This window comes from Silene latifolia, chromosome 4 (assembly GCF_048544455.1).
Source record: "Silene latifolia isolate original U9 population chromosome 4, ASM4854445v1, whole genome shotgun sequence".
NCBI classification, from domain to species: domain Eukaryota; kingdom Viridiplantae; phylum Streptophyta; class Magnoliopsida; order Caryophyllales; family Caryophyllaceae; genus Silene; species Silene latifolia.
This window is the reverse complement of record NC_133529.1, coordinates 4,636,754-4,650,245: the sequence shown is the minus strand read 5'-3', so window position 1 is coordinate 4,650,245 and position 13,492 is coordinate 4,636,754. Positions and strand designations below refer to the sequence as shown.

At 35.5% G+C, this 13,492-nt stretch overlaps 1 protein-coding gene and 1 non-coding gene across 2 annotated transcripts; one reads left to right on the top strand and one right to left on the bottom strand.

The window, feature by feature from the left end:
• Positions 1-3,629: 3,629 nt before the first annotated feature.
• LOC141652649 (calmodulin-binding protein 60 A) lies at positions 3,630-9,707 on the top strand. Its single transcript, XM_074460202.1, has 7 exons — positions 3,630-4,253; positions 5,505-5,571; positions 6,377-6,429; positions 7,206-7,696; positions 7,838-7,998; positions 8,515-8,721; positions 8,890-9,707. The coding sequence occupies exons 1-7, from the start codon at positions 4,150-4,152 to the stop codon at positions 9,514-9,516; spliced, it is 1,710 nt and encodes a 569-aa protein (XP_074316303.1). The 5' UTR covers positions 3,630-4,149; the 3' UTR covers positions 9,517-9,707.
• Positions 9,708-9,796: 89 nt separating this feature from the next.
• On the bottom strand, positions 9,797-9,880 carry TRNAL-CAA (transfer RNA leucine (anticodon CAA)). The gene has a single exon. It is a non-coding gene; the product is annotated as a tRNA-Leu (tRNA).
• Between the last annotated feature and the right edge of the window lie 3,612 nt (positions 9,881-13,492).

The window sequence follows — 13,492 nt, the reverse complement described above, 5'->3', positions numbered from 1 at the left end:
AGTAAATTTAATATTTATGTGAAAGGGTTAGTGTATTAGTTCTACATGGTTGTGAGGTGACATCATACATAGCTAAAAAAAATGAAAAATCTCATAAATTAAGTACCCAATATGCTTTCTAATTTTTTTTTTGAAAGAAGTCTTTTAATATTATTGTATAAAGGATAAAAGAATCAAGGGATCAAAGTGTACGTGTAATGGTGAGATAATCAATACTACAAATTAAGATATTATGAAAATGCCACATGAAATAACATTTAATGGTTATGAAAATAGAAAATCTCATTAATTAAACACTCAACATGTCGTCCAATTTTTTATTTTGAAGGAATTTTTTAATATTATTGTATATGAAAATGTCACATGCAATAAAATTCAATGTTTTTAAGTAGTCTTTTAACTATATTGTATAGGTTTAAATCATGATTTTATGATTTCAAAAAAAATATTAATAAACCTTATAGAGAGTTTTAACAAAATAATTCTAAAATAACCTTAATATTAACCAATATAAATTAATAGAATTTAACTATGATAATCCTATATGACAAAAAAATTAATGTGTTAAGTTGCTTTTTAACTATATAGTATAGATAAATAAATTTAGTAGTAGACTAAAATGTGTAGGAATTAATGTGTGAGTTGTGATGTGTATTTTAATTTAATGCTAAAGCCATGTGGATTTTAATTTAATACTAATGCCATGTGTAATTTAATTTAATGCTTTTATCTAACCTTTTAATTAAATTGTATAGATTTCGTTAATATTAATAACGTCATTGTGGCTCTCATTAAATATGAGCCTGAAGTTAACAATTTTAACTTGTAAGATATTGTGTATAGGTTGTGTTGATTATCAATAAGTGGATTATACATCCGATGTATTACCACCAATTATATTGCTTAGTTTTTGAGCATTATAATAACGTTTTCGAGTTTTGTTTTAAAGTTTCTGAGTTTTACTATAAAGTTTTTGAGTCCATTCAATTAGACATTAAGCTCAAAAAATTACAATATAACTCAAAAACATTACATATAAGCTCGGTTAAATTTGAGTTTTGACGGCAAAAAATTAAAATGTAACTTATAAACTTTAAAAGTTCAGAAAAATACACATAAGCTCAAAAACTAATGAAGTTTGAGGTAGTACATCCGATGTATGTTCCTATTTCTCTTTTATATTTGAAAAAATTAAATATTGTCCCGGAAATATTTGCGATCGGAAAAAATATCATAAATAAAAATATTGTAATGAACTTTACGTCACAAAATAAAACGTAAGAAGTGATGGAATTGAAATGACTACTATATGGTAGGCATTGAGAACCCCAAATTTTAACTAACTTGGAATTGAGTCAATTCCAATTCCAAATTCTAAGGAGTTTCCAAACACTTAAAATGTCTCAATTACAAAATTCAATTCCAATTCAAGGTTGACAAAAATACACGGGAATGTTGAATTATTGATATGTTTCAACATTTGGGAGGGTTCTTAGCCAAAAAAAAAAAAAGAAAAAAAATTTGCGAGGGTTGGCGCTAAATTAGAGTGAAAATGGTCGTTATCAGTAGATCACAGGATATTCCCCCGCCAAAGAACGAAGCTTCCGAGACATAACGGTCACATTGGTAGTTTAAGTTGTCGACAATAAGGAAGCTCATGTCATCTCGTACAGTTTTAGTACTTGGTACTTGTACTATTCATTAATGCAATGATTATTTGAGAGTACAACCTTCAACTTCAAGTTTGTTCCTTGTTCATCTTTGATTTTTCTAATTAAAATCCTTGTTTACTTATTAGATTTTACTCCTTTAAGCCATGCTAAATTATGTAATAAGTTGGTTTGTTTACATTTCATTTTGGCATAAAGACAAAAAAAAAAAAAAAAAAAAAAAAAAAAAAAAAAAACGGAGACTACGCTACAAGGTGAAAACCAATTAGCTACAGATATTTCAGTGGCAAACCACTAAATTTCGGTAGCTAATTACAAATAGAGACAAATTTTTTTTTCTTTGTTTACCTTTGATTTTGGCACAAAGTCCAAAAAAAGAGGGGATTACAAATTATTTGATGACAAGTGGATCAAATTGAGTGTGAGACAAATTGATCGATCAAGTTGTTCATCAAAAACATTCCCAAAATAGAAGGTTAACAATTGACTGAAACACCTAAAAATGGAATAGGTAAACAACTGACTGGGACGAAGGGAATATCTCTTACAACGGGCATATTCACTTTATAATTAAAATGAATCAAATGAAAATACTTAGGGTCATTAAGAAAAGGGCAAGGGGATGGAATGAAAAAAAAGGTAACAACACGAGCGGAATGATGTACTCTTTTATAACCGTCATTGTTTGTTTTACACGAGTAAATGAATAACACTTGCTCAAAACCCCGATAACCACCACCACCTCCCGCTACTAAACCTCCACTCTCCTTTGGCCATCATATTATCGTGGATGGGGGGACTCGTGGTGGCAGTGTGATATTTTAGGTTATGAGTGGTGATTATGAGGATGGGTGCGTGTGGTTGCGATTGGGGAAAGAGTCAACAAGGTGGCGGGTCTGATTGGGAAGAATTGTTGGTGGGTGAAGTGGTGTTAGTAGGGTGAATTTGGTACAATTGAGATTCCCTTCGTTTCTTTTTCTATCCATTTTCTTCCATTATCTTTTAATGGCCCAGATTTCATCTTGAAATGATCCAACGGTTTACTATTTGGTGAGCTGGAAAGTGAATAATGATTTAATATTATTGTATTGGAGGAAATGTAAAGAAATGGAGAGAAAAAAATAAATGAACAGGATCCATATTTGCTTTGATGATTATCGATAGAGCTGAGCATCAGCACGAGCGGACCCGGCCACCGACTCGCTCCTGGCCCAGGTCCTAAATTTCCAGCCCGGCCTGTCCTTAGCTCGCCATTTTAATTAAAAAAAAATAATAAAAAAAATAATACACAAGCCTGCCAGTCCAACCCGCCCTCCACTCATCACGGGCCTGGCCCGGGTCAAACATACTCCCAACCCGACCCGACTAAGCCCGCCCCTCCCCCCGGCCGGTTCAGGGCATAAGCAGAAGAGCCTGACCCGGCCCAAACCCTACCCAAATACAGTTTTAATTGTCGATGGTAAAAGCTGTTCGATTTGGAGCCTAAATTCCTAGGCCCGGCCTATTCCAACTAACTCGATTCATTCCTAGTCCGATTCAACCCTAACTCTGTCTATGGCCAAGTCTACGTATTTATATTTAAAAAACAATCAAGTCAAAATAATCCACTTTAAAATAGTAAAAAAATAAACCCGTTAGCAGACGTGGACATAAACCCGTGACACGTCAGTTTCAAAGACAAAACAACTACGTGTTCAAGTGGTCCCACATACCGACCCCACAAAAAAACGCGCTTTCTCACACACACTCCCACAAACTAAATTCCATTCCAAACTCCCTTCTCCACTCTCATTCTACAACATTAATCCCCCTCAAGAAGCTTCCTCCCTATTTCCTAATCTCACCAAAATCACTAAAATAAATAAATACAAAATCATACCTGATTTCCTTTTTTTCTATAACCAATTCTCATTTGTCACGTGTCACAAGCTTGCAACGTCTCACAAACAGATGATAAAAAGAGAATGTGGTCGTGACTCGTGAGATGTCACGAGTACCTTTTCGTCTATACTATTTTGAATAATCATACCAAACAACCCAAAATCTTGTGATACAAGGGTTTATTTTATTTGTTTTTGTATTTTGTTTTTTTGGTGGATTATAGGAGGAGGAAGGAGGGGGAGGGTGGGCAAAATTTGGCAATTATAGATATGGATAAAAGAATATTATTTGTCAATTTTAATGATATTAATAATAATTATTATAATAATAAAAAAGATAATTATAATTACTTTGGATTTTACCTAAGTAATTTTAGCCATTTATATTCACCAACTTTGTATGTTTTTTTTGGGTATTGGAGTAATAGTATTTCTACCAACAACAATAATAACAACAACAACAACACAAGTGCATGTTCTTATTGTTATTTAGTTGGTGTGTGAATTTATGAATGGTAGTTGGAGATAATTATCGTTGACAACAGTGAGTAATCCCCTTGCCGCGGTTGTTATAGAGTAATAGTTTAAGTGGGTGTGAAATGTCTCAGAAAAGAAATACAGATGATGCTTCAACTTCTGGGAATGTTCAGGGTAATCATAGCCCTGATGATAAGAGGAGAAGAAGTACTCCTTCATTTAGAAGGTGAATTTTTTTAATTAATTTGATTATTATTTATTTGATTGATAAGACTACGTACATCCGATCCCTTACCCCGCAATTTGTTGTATTTGATTGATAAAGTTTGGTTCTTTGGTATTTTGGTTTGAATTTGGATGGTGGGTTTGACTTGGTTATGGGAATAGTTTTGTTACACTATAGTTTTGGGAAAAGTTTGATGCCTATGAAACATGGCTATTTCTTTATTTAATGTTTTAGGTTTGTTAACTATTTTATTTAGACATGTATTGATTCTCTAATATTCCTAGAAGGTTTGAAGTCAAGGCTACTTTATTCCCTCCGTCCTCAGTCATTTGTTTACCTTTGATTTTAATAACCTTCACAATGAATATAAAAGGTAAACAAATGATTGGTATTGTAAAACGGATACTTTTGCAGTTTGCTACTACTTTTTAACATCCATGGGCTATGTTCTTTGTAGTTGGAATTTGTTTTACATAATTTGTGTGAAATCGCCTTTAGACGACTACCTGCATTTCATATCACTATATTGTGTATGACATTTATAATCCATTTCTGATTTTCTGATAAGTGATAGGTTTGCTTGTTTGAAATTAAGAGGTTGAATGTGAATTATGTAGAACTAGCTACATTTCAATAGTCATTTTGTCTTGTTAACATCAAAATTGAGGATGAATTAATTTTTTTTTTCTACTTATTAGATTGTAGTTTGTATGACATAATAATAACCGATATAGTTAAACGAATGTAGGACTGCAATTGTTAACTGAAATGGTTTTTTATGAGTTAGGATTGGCTGTTTTATTAAGAGTTTTATTGAGGTATATCTTGCATAATGTTTGCTGAACTGAATACTTGAGTTCTTTGAGATGCACAAAGGATAGAAGGCTATCATGATAAGGCTCTGTGTGAGTGTTTCAAAGTGTGTTATTTACTCGTCATAATCTTCTTGTATCCCGTCTAAGTAAAACGAACTATGTCTTCCCCATAATGTGTGTTTCACTTTTGCCTCAACACATTCATTTTTTTCTTTGGCATAAATAGTTGATAGGTAAGATCACCATAACTGTATGTAAACATTACAGCGAGTGCACATTCAACGTGGATAGTTTACATGACAGAGTTGTCTCAGAACATTTCTGGTTGTCAATGAGGAACTAAATCACTAATTACCTCTACCTTTGCTGATAAAGTTATTGGTGTTTGTCCTATGATATTTCTCCTAACAGAAATGTCTTTTGTTTGAAATTGCAGTGTTGTTATGGAGGTGATGAATCAGAAGAGCTTTCAACATGTGCTGGAGCCTATGCTTCGCAGAGTTGTAAGCACACTAAATCTGACCCTTTCTTCATTAACTTAAATGCATTGAAGGTGTTTTTCTTCCGGTTGATTTAAATAAAACTGTGCGAATATAAGAAGTTTCCGAGGATAGTATTCTTATCAGTATTGTGCTTTTCAGGAAGCTATTGTTAAAGTTGCTAGACTTGAACTGTCTCATAATTAAGTAGTTTTAGTATTTCCTATCCTTGTAGATCATTTCTCATCAGACTAGATGGATTCTACCGACTATGGCTTATGAAGTGCAAACAGAACCATGTACGTTATTATTGTTAGGGACTTAGGGCATCCACAATGGTAGTTATTGAATCACTTTTGTTCTTATTAAGGAGCTCCGTGAGACCGTCCACTTCTTGTTTGAGAGTTGATTCTGTAGGGTTGTAAGGGGTTGGTTTTAATGGTGGAAGCTGAAATAGAACTTCTACCATTGTGGATGCCCTTCTACTGACTGCACAATGTTCGTATCATTGTTCGGAATAGTTTGGTGGTACTAGTATTTATGGATAAAGAAATTAGCTGTCTTCTCTTTAGAGATTAGAAGCTATGTTGAAGAAGCTCCGAGACATAATTTACCTTAAAGCACCATCATTTAGCCAAATATGGGTTGCTATTGTAGATTTACTTTAAAGTTCAGGTATGGTTATTGATATCATAATTTTATACGAGTAATATTTAATCAGATATAAGTTGAGAGACAGAAGGAATGGCTGCTCAAGTCCATCATTATTATCAATGTTGTTCTTGTTTAGTGTTATGAATTTTGGCTGAATAATTCCCCATTCTCTTAGGTCAAAGAAGAGGTGGAGTCTGCAATAAAAAAGCATGTCGTCAATTTGAAGCGGTGAGAATCCTCTTACTTCAGTTAGTGTACTTGCCTATAGATCAATTGAAATTTATATATTTCCATTTCCAAATTCTACAAGAGCCGAGGAGTAGGACTTACTATTCGTTGGTTTGGAATATGAGCATAAAGCAAAATGGCACTCTAAAGTTTGTGTGCTTCTTATATTGTGAAGCAGTAATCGACCAGTTTAGTGTGTGTTTGGCCTAGTTTGTAAAAGTGTTTTTAGACTCAAAAACACTTTTTGGCCAAACGCATCGTTTTCTAAAAGTTAAACAAAAATTCTCAAAAGCTAAAAATTCATATTTTTGCCCATAGAAATAGAAGCAACTATTTGTTGTTTCTGCTTTTGAAAAACACTTTTGAAAAATTAAGCTTGAAAAACAAAAACCCATTTTTGAGAATCGAGGCCAAACATGCTCTTAGTTTTCATCACGTGTGTAGAAACAACCTCTATGTTTTTCAACGTCGGGTTTAGGTCTTATACATCGTACCGCTTAATCTATAAGAGGTAGGAGCCTTTGAGGCGGTGGGTAATATTGTTGTTGATGTTAAAAGGAAATTTAACAGCTACTACCTTTTGCAAACTCATTTTTTGGAAACTACTACCACTGTAAAAAGAAAATTCGAAACTACCGTCGTACTACTTTGACAGTTTGACTCCAAAATCAATACCGAAGTCTCGTTTAGTAAAAAAAACGTGACCCTTTTCTTAGTTCCGGCCAGATTTGTATTTTGATTATCTTTTCTACTGTTATCCTTGCGAATTTTCATAGGAATTCTGAGGATGATGTATTGCATTCTGAACCGAGAATCTTGCAACTCAAGTTCTTGAGCACACTCTCGCTTCCAGTGTTTACTGGAACTCGAATTGAAGGAGAAGATGGCTCTGCAATCAAAATTGCTTTAATAGACACTCTTCGTGATGAGGTTGTGGTGGATGCTTCTGAATCCTCTGCTAAGGTAGAGGTAGTAGTTCTCGAAGGAGACTTTGACGGGGATGAGCGGGAGACTTGGACATTAGAAGAATTCAAAAACAACATTGTCAGAGAAAGGGAGGGGAAGAAACCTCTTCTTACTGGAGATGTTAATGTATTTTTGAAAAAGGGCACTGGCACTGTAAGCGAAATATCTTTCACAGATAACTCAAGTTGGACAAGGAGCCGTAGATTCAGATTAGGGGCAAGAGTTGTTGGAAACTCTAACGGAGCTAGGATTAGAGAAGCAAAGACAGAATCTTTCATTGTTCGGGATCATCGTGGAGAGTGTGAGTACTTCGAACTTCTTATAGCCGTTGTAATGGTTACTTTTAAATTGTTACCACGATTTTGCGCAAGTGTTGTCTGAGTGATTTTTACCCTTAAAAATGTTACCGCGATTTTGTTAAAGCTTATAAACTCCGTTGCAGTGTACAAGAAGCACCATCCCCCGTCTTTATTTGATGAAGTTTGGAGATTGGAAAAGATAGGTAAAGACGGCGCCTTTCACAAGCGATTGAGCATTGAAAGGGTGAAGACTGTGAAGGACTTCCTGATTTTGCTCAATCTAGATCCTGCTCGTCTCAGAAATGTAAGAACATTGAGATGTCTGTTTTTTGATCCCTTCTATTTTATCCTGGCTGCATGCATATAAAGATTTGACCTCTGAGTGCTATCATCATATGCTTTTGGTTTCTCATTGGTACTTCTTCCTCACTGAGGTTTCGTTTGTCTCTCCGAGTATTGCACAGTTTTTTTTTTTTTCTTGCCATCGAGTTGCAGACTGTGTAATCGATATGTACTTGGCGGGGTCTGATTGTGTTAATTTGAGGCAATTTTGAGATAGAAGAGGGAAATTATTTATATTTGCGTTGTTTTTGTGACTAATGTCTTCCATGCCTGCTAAAAATGATTTGTCGAAGCTCATGAAGTAAACTTCCGGTTCCGTTCCTTAAAGCCCCTCGATTTTGTTTAAAACCTACGAAGTATAAATTGCTGCTGTGATTCTCTTTCTCCTGTGACGACTTGTAGCTATGTGTTTTGGTGATGTTTTACGTAGGGGTTAGGTTGCGTAATTGAACTCATTTGTTTTTCCGATACATTTCAGATTCTGGGCTCTGGCATGTCTGCCAAGATGTGGGACGTCACAGTAGAACATGCTCGGACATGTGTGATTGACAAGAGAATTTACTTGTACTATTCGCTTAATTCTCAGCACAAGAATGGTGTGATCTTCAATGTTGTCGGACAAATATTGGGACTTTATTCTGAAAGCCAGTATTCTCCTTTCGACAAGATGTCTGAAGCCGAGAAGGCATGCTTCTTTCTACCTTTAACGGCTTTAAAATGTTCCTACTCTATTTTTAGTCATCTTCGAATCCATCAAGACTCGATTATTTGGCTGGTCTCACATTTAAGATCATGTAAGTTTGTGTTTCGAATGATTCTTTCTGACATAACTCCGTTTTATCACCTTTTCCAGCTGGAGGCATTACGAATGGTGACCGAAGGCTTTCAACATTGGGATGGTGTGATCTCCTTTGAAGACATAAACTCCCTCATTGGCGGGTCGTCACAAGAACCAAGCTCTTCAAAGACGGAAACTTCAGAGGCAAGCAAGGATTTATCATCGCAAAAGATAAATAGACTCAATTACGGACAATCAAGTGTGCCGTCCCCTGATATCCTTTCACCGCTTTATTCTTTGGGATGTTTAAGCAGTTCAGATGAGTTTTCGCTACAAAACATGGATACATTGGACTTGAGATACGACCAGTCGCTAGACATTCCGGTACAAATTCCTAATTCCTTGTTTTGTGACTCCCTTGCTCACGCCTTCCAAGACGATGATCATCTAGGGTTTATGGACATAGATTACGCTTCCTTGCAACCTGCAACTCCAGGTTTGGATTCTCAAGCTGATTTACAGAATGCTTATAGTGACTTCCTAAGATCAAAATCTTCGTCTCATATCGTAAGAGGACCTGTGTCACCTGCTCACAGAAGATGGAGAGTTCTGTCGAGTATCTTCAGATGGTTTTCATTGCGGAGACTAGTGGTAACAAGAAGAACGCATGTATCGGAGATACAAAAGTATCGACAGTCATGAGGTACTTTCGAGCTAGAGCTGCTTTTTAGCCGGGGACTTCATGCGCTCATGTTCTGGGAGAGGAGTTTTTTTTGTTGGCAGTGTGTATAATTTCTGTAATAGTTTAGGTAATGGTTTTTCGGAGATTGTATCGTGTAAATATTTGAAACCTTTTCGACGAGTAAAATATGAAATGATATTCTGCCATTAAATTTCCGGTGTCCAAATCCTGAATCAAAATGTCAAGACTTTTATATAGTCTGAAGTTTGTCAAAGAGGGGAGAAAATAGAAGAATAAAAATGTCAGAAGTGGGATTTGAACCCACGCCCTCTTTGGAAGACCAGAACTTGAGTCTGGCGCCTTAGACCACTCGGCCATCCTGACACTTGTTGAATATTCCCTCCAATCCAGTCTAATGTACACATTTACTTTTGGATGAATTTCGAAGCAACACTTTGACTGTATTTTTTACCCTTTATACATAGAAATTATAAACAAAAAATATATTTATGAAATATATTTCATAACAAAACTAAGTATGTTAATTTTATTTTTCAAAGTTATATAGTACCCTGTATCTTTTTTTTTTTTTAATGAATTAACGGTTAAAATTAACCTCCAAAAAGTAACTGAGTACTGTATTGCATAGAACATGAATTTGTTAGTTAAGGGTTGTAAGTTTAATCTAATTCGATAACCCGAACTGAACTACTCGAGTTGATTTGCAACATGAATAATTAAATGATGATCTGAATAAACTCCAGCTCGTTATTGGTCCAAAAAATCTTGGGCGTGTTATAACCCGGTTTACTATAACTCAATCCATATAACCAACCCGAGTAACCTAATTTTCACTCCTAGCACAACTGTTGGGTTCCTTATGTTGATGATAACATGCCCATTTGATTTGTGTCATCTTAGTTTACCTTTTCAGGATATATGATCATATCAAGCATGGATTAAGAAGTGTTGAAGTTGTTATTAATCCCATTGTAATAAGTCGTGTGTCATCTAATGTACAAGTGAGAAAGCAGAGTATATTAGAGTAATAGAAACAGTCCAGACGACTGTTGCTTTCACACGCAAACAGCTGTTTGGATTATGCCACAACTCGTAAAAAAACTTGAAGTCCCTTTTATCTTTCAAAAGCTTTCACGTGACTTATTTTTCAAAGATAAAATATCAGATTTTTATTAAGGAGTAGTCTTCATTAAAGAGTGGTTTGAATTATTCAAAATGTTTCCTCTTTGTGCAAATTCAATCCTTTGGTCTTTAAGAAAACAAAAAATGTTTTTTGCCATATTTGTGTTAACTTGTCATCATGTGACTTGTCTCACATCCTTTGTTTTCTGATTTTGCATGAGCATTTAAGGTTATCTTTCAAACCTTCTTTCTCTATTCTTACCTTTGCAAAAGAGTCCTCTTTGGTGCAAGTTTTGGGTGGTTGCTATTGCCCTTCACATATGAGGTCTTTGACCCTTCAAAACCCTAGCAACCCCCTTCACTCACCTCCTCTATATAAACCGTGTCCCTCCATCTTAAATTCCCAAGACTTTTCTGAATTAATTCTTCCATATTTGCAAAGTATTTTTTAAAGCTTAAAAATCGTGTTTGTTTGCAAAATCCTTTAAAAGTCTTCAAGTGTCTTCAGTTTCTACAGTCGTGGCTACTGTTGCTTTTCTATACTAAACTCTCTTGCTTAAGAATTGTTGATCTTGTAAAAGTTGTCCACCTCTATTCTTTGTTAAGAATGTGTTAGTGGAAACTTGATCCTATAACATTCTAAGTGTGTTAGTAGAGTTTAGGACGGAGTAGTCTTTAACTCTTGACAACCGGAGTAGGTTGTGAGTTGGCAACCTAGTAGGTTGCGAGTTAGCTTGTCATAAGAACGGAGTAGTTCTTGTACTAGCTTTACAACCGGAGTAGGTTGGTGTCTTTTATTACAAGGGTCTTTTAGTTTTCGGAGTAGATCACTAAAGGAAAGTAATAAAAAGGTAGATTGGACGTAGGCACTTGAGTTTCTTGCCGAACCAATTCAAAAATCTCGTGTTCAAGTGCTTACTTTATTTCCGCTGCTTTATACTTTGTTTGTTTGTTTTGTTTCGCTTAAACTTAGAAGCAACAGTTCATCATACTGTCGCATTTGGTCTGCAGTCATATTTCACAAACTGAGACAAATAGATACAGTATTATTCAAAGTATCCTCTCATCTCTTTTGTTCTTGTAACTCACTTTAATTCAATAAAGTTGAAGTTATAAAATTTTAAAATAGTACCTAATTCACCCCCTCCCCCTCTTAGGTACTTGAATCCATAAACTCAACAATTGGTATCAGAGCCTCGTGCTCTTGATCGAGGCTAACCGCCTTAGAGTTTGATTCGTGGGTAATGGATTCCGAGAAACTGATAACGGGGTTTGTCGCACTCCCCCGATCAAACAAATAACTCAACTAATGTAGTAGGGTAGTCGAGGTCGAACCACAAGGAGATCAAGTTTGAGTATTAGTTTTGTCTTAGATTATAAGTTAGCTACGCGAATCAAGAAATTGGTTGATATTAAACTAATTAACTAAATTAATAACTACTAAAACAATTAAAGTAAGAAAGCAAGTAATAGAAATGGCAATTCAACAAGAGAAGTGAAAATAAGCAAGAAAAGATTAAGTTGTAAATAAAATGATTAAAGGGCCTAGAACTCGGTTCTCCCACAACGATTCATAATTCCACGTCACGATTCCCTAGGCTAATCACTCGGGTAGACAAGCAAGGGGGAGATGGCTCTAATTCGCCTACTAACTCCCTCTCGGGCTCATAATAGGACACTAGCTCTACCCACCAACCCCCCTCTCGGGTTCGAAGGTCGGAATCCCTAACTAAACACCCAACTACCCCAAAAACATGCATTTTTCCAAGGTGGTCAAGTAATTGGTCAAGGTCACTAAGCACTCATCATATTCCGGGTCATCCCACTCCTCCTCTCGGAGGTCGATTTCAAACGCTAGCCTAGAGGTACCCTCCCTTGGTTCTCCCTTTCGGTCTCAACCTAGGTTAGTGATAAGACCAACTTCCGGGTACCCAATTTACAACCTAACCAACTCTCGTTGGTGGACAAGGGTTACAAATCGACACTACCCAAAATCAATCCATAAACCAAATCATTCCTCTAAACTACCCTTACCAATTTCTCCCAACAATTAGCCTTTATGAGAATCAATTAGTGAAATTACTCATGTCGGGTCAAACCGAGTCCTAGTAGAAGACTACTCATTAATCATTACTAATCTAACACTAAACACATTTATAATTACTCTAATCATGAAATTAAACAAAATAAAGTAATAAAGATTGAAACTTTAACTAATCTAATGACTAAACATGAATAAATTAACATTAAACATGTTAAGAGTAATAAAGACTAAAACTTTAACTAATTAAAGAGACTAAACTAAGTAAAACATAACAATAATTAAATAACAATAAGAGAAAGGGAGAGAAGAAATTTATACCAACTCGTAATTAAATGGAAATGAGATCTTCATACAAAACTTGTAAATTGAAGGAACAAGTTACCAATATAAACTAAGAACAAGGAAAGATGGAATTTTTGTATGTTATATGAGAACTACTCCTACATTCCTACTGTTTTCTATTGTTTGTGTAATGAGGCTGCGTCTGCCAAAAAGAAGGGTTCCCCTTTCTCATACAAAATATGGGTTTAAATAGTGGACTACAAAAGACCAACGAAAAGACTATAATGCCCTCAACTTAAAATGAAAAAGAAAGGAAAATGAATGGGCAGTTCCGTCATTAGCTGATCAAAACTCAAACAACGAGGCCCAAATTTCAGCGGAGAGCACGGGCTTCAACACAAAGAAAACCGGGTTTCAACGGAGGAGATCCCGGCGAGGCAAGGCGGCTGATGATGCGTTGTTCTGGGTCGAATCCGCCTGCTTGAGGTTGAATGGAGTACGAATTGGTGGCGCAGCTTATTGCGAAT